We start from the raw sequence: 5,813 nt of genomic DNA, 5'->3' as shown, positions 1-5,813 counted from the left end.
TTTCGTTGCGAAGTGGATGGAGGAGCAGAAGGAGAGAGAAAGAAAAGAGAGAAAAAAGAGGGAGAGAAAAGAAAGAAAAGAGAGGGAGAAGAGGGGAAAGGAGGAAAGGAGGAAGAGGAAAAGGGCGGAGGTTTACGTGCGTTTCTTTTCTTTTTCCCTTTCCTTCCTTCGTTCACGTCCAGCTACCTCACCTCACTCACACCCACCCCACAGATAACCCGACACGTAGCAGCCATCCTCCAACGCCAAGAATTTATCCTCAAACTAGCCCGTGCAATGATGATGTTCGGGGGTCCTTCACACAGACTCGTCGCACAGATCCAAAGCACAGCGCGTGTTCTCGAGCTCGATATGAGCTGTCTATACCTCCCTGACGTCATGTGGATCAGCTTCGAAGACAACGCGACGGGGACAAGTCACGTCAAGTTTATTAGACAGGCGAGTGCATTGGATTTGGGGAAGCTGGGGGATGCGCATGGGCTGTATTGGGATGTATGTGTCTCTTTTCCATTTGAATGCTAAGCAAACTAATCTCGTCAACAAAACCAACGTATCACCACAAACGCACAGGTCATCCACGACGTCATCTCCGTATCCGAAGCCAACACTGCCCTCGACACCCTAATGCGCAAAAAGCCCATCTACTCTTTCCCACAACTCATATTCTTTGGCGGGATGTGTAGCAGCAGCATCTGCAGCGTTAGCTTCAACGGGAGCTTCATTGACTCTCTTGTCTCCTTCCCCCTCGGTGCGCTCCTCGTCACCATCCAACTTCTCAGCGTGCGCAATGAGCTGTATGGAAACGTGTTTGAGATCACGGTTGCCACGCTTCTGAGCTTTGTGAGCGCTGTGCTTGCTAGTACGCAGAGGATTTGTTATGAGGCTGTTGCTAGTAGTAGTGTGGTTTTGATTTTACCTGTGAGTCTTGACTTTGATTCATATTCCTTACCCTGCTTCCTTCCTTCCCATCGCATCCCACTAACAAACCCCTCAGGGCTTCATAGTCCTAAATGGTTCCCTCGAAATATCTTCCCGCTCCCTAATAGCAGGCTCAGTCCGTCTCTGCTACGCCCTCATGTACAGCCTCTTCCTCGGTTTCGGGCTGGCCATCGGAGCTGAGCTCTACCAAGCAATGCTCGGGAAACCCCTAGTAGGAGGCATAGATTACATGTGTGTCTCGAGCCACGATCCCAAAGGCGGGTGGTGGCAGCGCACCCCGAGTATGTGGTGGGCGTTCCTGAGTGTGCCGTGTTATAGTCTGTTTTTGAGTTTGAGGTTTGGGGCTGTTATTGGGAGGAGGGAGTTGGTGAGTTTTTGGTTTGGTTTGGTTTTGGTCCCGTTTGACACGTCAAACCTCTTTTGAGCTGATACTGATTCAGACACCTTCTAGTTTCTCCTAGTCGCCATCTCATGCATAGGATGGGTGACGAACCATTTCGTTGGCATCAAGTTCCCGAACCAGAGCGATATATCAGCTGCTGTTGGGGCGTTTGCTGTGGGGTTGGTGTCGAATCTCTACGGGAGGTTTTTTGAGGGGAATGCGTTTGCCGTTATGGTGCGTTCTTTTTTTCTCGTGTTTCTCATATCGAAGAATTGACAAAACTCTCACCACGCGCACCACACTCGCATCACAACCCAAATGCACACACGCAGATCACAGGCATACTCTTCCAACTCCCTTCAGGCCTAGGCAACGGCGGACTGTTCAACTTCGTCGTTGATCAAACCTCAGGGTCGAGTTCCTCCTATTCAAGCGGGTTCAACACCGCGCTCCAGTTGATCAGCACGAGTGTTGGGTTGACTGTGGGTCTTGGAATCAGTTTGGTGCTCGTTCATCCTGTTCAGAGCAGGAGGAGGGCTGCGGGAGTGTTTAGTTTGTAGGAGGACGTTGGTGCTGGTATGCGTTCCGCCCCCTGCATTGCTTTGCTCTAAATTCGTACGTATGCCCGCATTATTCTCACTCGAAGTGCATATCGCATTCAATTTCAATATAGATCTGATAGATAGATATCGGTGCCCAGGTACATCTATCCTCCCCAATTCATCGCTTAATTCCTTTAGATTCCGATGCTCATCTAAATACTAGCATGGACTTGGTCATCGTTTATGTTTACGTTTTCCTCCACGGACATCGTCTTCATTTTCATACACTCGTTTGTCTGTCTGCGCACGTTCATTCTCATTTTGGTCGTTAATCCATGACACAATCGCATGCAATGAACATTGTCTTCATTTTTAATGTCCGCGCTGGTTTGTCTGGGCACATTTACTCATTAACAATGTGTGTACACCACAATTCGTTGGTGAGCTACGTTGGTGGGTGGTAGGTAGACTCGTGAGTACTGTCTATGCGGGCCGTCGTAGAATAGGGGATTGGGTGAGGACGATTTGAATCACTCGAATGACGACGTAAAACACTGACACGATTAGGATCCAGGCGATGTAGACATGAGAAAGTGTCAGGCGTACGTAGCCTACAAAACGTCGCAAAGCAACTCCGAGTCAGTTCGGTAAAACGGCTGCAAAGGGTTGACACGAGATATCATTGCCCTGAAAGTTGCATCATCCACAACATTAATGTCAGGGCTAGTATGTGATCCAAATGAACTATATATGGGTGCAAGTGGAATCTAGTGAGCTGCACCGCTGAGCTTACATCAGGGAAATCGGTGATTCCTAATTTGACACAATTCTCGCGGATTGTTGAGGATTCGATACGTTCGATTGATATGACTGATTTTTTTAGTCCCCCTCCCAATTGTAGACAATTCACCCTAATTACTACAATACCAAAGTATAAATCACACATTAGATCCAATTCGAACATCGCGAAAAAATCAAATTCAGGCGAATCCTAGTCAATTTTACTACTAGCGCTCGTCACCTACTACTCCTCCGACTCTGGCATTGCGTCAATGTCAATAAACATCAACGCCTCGTCCGTCTCGAGATCGCACACCACGTTGGCCTTGGAGCCACTGCAATACACGGTCAGTAAAATAGCGAGAAAACCAATACAACGAGAACATACTAGATGAGATGAACTGCGTGGGTCACTGAAGGGCACCGGAAGCAACGTGCGCATGAATCCGTTGACAATAGATGGCAGAAGCTCAGTGCTGAGTTACATTGATGGTAGAGCACGAAAGATGGGGGAACACTAAGCAGAGGGCCTGAAAGTAATGGCCGTGGCACCGTCAGCGTCTGCTAAGAAGCTCGAAGGACGAGATCACGCACCATGTGAGAGCAGGACATGGCCAGGGCACTGTCAGCGTCGGGTAAGCAAGTCAAAAGGCAAGATCACACACTTCCTGAGAGTGGGACGCAACCGCGGCACCATTAGCGTTAGTAAGCAGGTCAAATGACGAGATCACGCACATCCTGAGAGTGGGACACCGCTGTGGCACCATTAGTATTAGGTAAGTAGGTCAAAAGACGAGAAGACGGCGGATGCTTCGTCTGTGGGACTTGGAGACAGGTATTGTGTTGAGGAAGATGGAAGGCATAGCAGCAGGGTGTCGAGAATCGAGATTGGCTGTATCATGAGATCGGCAATTCATAGCAAGCAATGTCAATAGAGATGGAGAGGTCATTGTCTGGCATGGAGAAACTAGCGAATCACTCACGCAACCCATCAAAGCCCATGAAAAGTCCTCAACTGTAAGTTTGTACCCTAGCTGCCATCGCAAATATGATACTCGAGATGATGATAAGAGAACTGATCGATCGATTCGATTTGCAAAAAAAAAATTATACAAATCCGGAAAATGCTGTGAACTTTCGGAACTCACCAAGTCCAACCACCAATGGTTCCATCGTGGAGATTCAGTTCACCGTGCGTCATTGGAAAATCCAATACTTTCCAAGCAACCGCGGAAAACGTAACCATTCTGAGGCTCGGTGCGGTCCACCACAATACTAACTACAAATACCTGCACATCAACCACGACAAAGACTTGGACCGACCGAAAAATCCCCCGAGACTGACTCAGACGCGAGTGGTTCGAAAGCCTAAAAGAGGGACAGTGCCTTCCACTGCACTCATAATCTGTTACGAACTAGGATGGTTCTGACGTATGGCTACTCGATAAGAGTAATCGGCCAAGGTCGGTTCAAGGCTTCAGCGTATACCGAAGTTCAATGGTTTCTAAGACAAGTCTAGGAGAGTGTCCTCGACTTGAATCACGTTCAATGCGACTTAAGATTGGAGGTCTTAAGCGAAGGAAATTCCAGGTAAAACCTAGTAAGATTAAAGTAAAGAACTACATAGTACAGGACGAGTTTATATAGTGAACGGTAACGACTTTAGGGCCGGTACTATGAGATCATAAAGACGAGTCAGAGATACCAAGAATAGATCATCTAGCGACGGCAAGATGCGATCGTGATGTAATACAATGATGTGAGAGAAAGAAAATGAATAGGGGCGTACTTGACTGTAACATTACCCCGTTATTATCGTTAAAATCACCGATTTCAACAATCAAAGTTATCGTAAGCGTCATAGTTGTCACGATCACCTGCGCATTGAACGAACATTCTCTCATCTTCTTCGATAGAGATCTGTTCCAAGGCGGCGTCCTTGTCAGCCTCCCATTTAGCGAGAGCTTCGTAGAAGCCTTCATCCGTCCATACTAGTGGAATAGGTTTCTCGCCTTTAAGGTCTTTACAAAAGACCGAAAGATGCCCTGGCGCGAGGTTACGGCATACGCGGCAGAAATACGTTGGGCAATTCTTGTGACGATGACCGAATTCTTTACAGTAGCGACATTTGAAGTTATCAATGGGTTCGGTTTTCACGATGGTGACGGAGGACGATTGCGGAGGCGGGGGGATGGTGTTTTGGAGCGTAGGGTGTTGTTGCGTGAGGGAGGGGAGACGGAGATCTCGCGTTTGGAGGGTCGTAGACGAATGGAGCGTGAGCGAGAGGTGGTTGCCACCGGGGCAGTAGTAAGAGCAAACGGTACGATCGGTACATCAGAAGGAGTGACAGCATCAGGCGTATGCTCAACGGGAGATAATGTCTCAACCGGAGGAGGGATGGGAACTGCGACGTGAGGGGATGGCGGTCTGGCGATTGGGTTTGTTGCAATTCGTTCAGTGACGATATGGATGGCTTCTCTAACAACTTCTTTGGTAGAGGCAGGCATGAGACGTATCGCAGAGTTGCGAATGCGAATATGAAGATGACGGAAAATGGCTTTGAAGCGTTGATCATTCTCGCTTTCACTGAGAAGGCCTGCGGTACGCTTGATGAGATTGGCGGCGCGAATAATGTTAATGAGGAGCGTGCTAGAGAGGGCCCCTTGTTCAGCAAGGAGGCGATCTATCTCGATAGCGTATTGCTCAGAAAGGAGGGCGGATTCGAATAGCGTGTTGGTTTCGATGTCGTCAAGGATGGTGAAATAGTTTGGCGATTCAATGGTTTCAGTCAAAGTAACGGACGTAGTGGATGGGGATGTGGCAAGGGTTTCGGACATATTATCAATGTGTCGGACGAGAATTTGAAGTTGCAGGAGGCAAATCTGGAGAGTGCGGAGTTCTGAGAAAGACATCTTTTCGTGACCATTCTTATAACTGGTGAGCTTTCTTATAAGCGGCGAGGATTGCGGAGGCGTTGCCAAGATTTTCCGTGGGAATCCATTCGTTACTGGCAGATGAATATCCTTTCCAGGATACCAGATAGCGTCTTCGTTTACCCGTGCCCTTGTGCGATAGGATTGCTTCGACTTCGTATTCTTCTTCGTTATCAATGACGTCAGGTGGAGGATCAGGGAAGTTAGGACCGTGGATTTCGGTTTCGTGATAGGACG

At 48.2% G+C, this 5,813-nt stretch overlaps 2 protein-coding genes across 2 annotated transcripts; one reads left to right on the top strand and one right to left on the bottom strand.

Moving 5' to 3' along the window:
- Positions 1–535: 535 nt before the first annotated feature.
- DFJ58DRAFT_783668 (uncharacterized protein) lies at positions 536–2,311 on the top strand. Its single transcript, XM_041389912.1, has 4 exons — positions 536–918; positions 995–1,306; positions 1,391–1,555; positions 1,654–2,311. The coding sequence occupies exons 1-4, from the start codon at positions 625–627 to the stop codon at positions 1,879–1,881; spliced, it is 999 nt and encodes a 332-aa protein (XP_041244717.1). The 5' UTR covers positions 536–624; the 3' UTR covers positions 1,882–2,311.
- A 495-nt stretch (positions 2,312–2,806) lies between these two features.
- On the bottom strand, positions 2,807–3,816 carry DFJ58DRAFT_913528 (uncharacterized protein; the record flags this gene model as incomplete). The annotated part of the gene is made up of 6 exons (XM_041395332.1): positions 2,807–2,978; positions 3,032–3,173; positions 3,238–3,265; positions 3,309–3,398; positions 3,627–3,718; positions 3,792–3,816. The coding sequence occupies 6 exons, from the start codon at positions 3,814–3,816 to the stop codon at positions 2,888–2,890; spliced, it is 468 nt and encodes a 155-aa protein (XP_041244716.1). The 3' UTR covers positions 2,807–2,887.
- Between the last annotated feature and the right edge of the window lie 1,997 nt (positions 3,817–5,813).

This window comes from Suillus subalutaceus (assembly GCF_016647625.1).
Source record: "Suillus subalutaceus strain FC151 chromosome Unknown DFJ58scaffold_42, whole genome shotgun sequence".
NCBI lineage: Eukaryota > Fungi > Basidiomycota > Agaricomycetes > Boletales > Suillaceae > Suillus > Suillus subalutaceus.
This window is presented reverse-complemented; position numbering and strand designations above follow the sequence as displayed.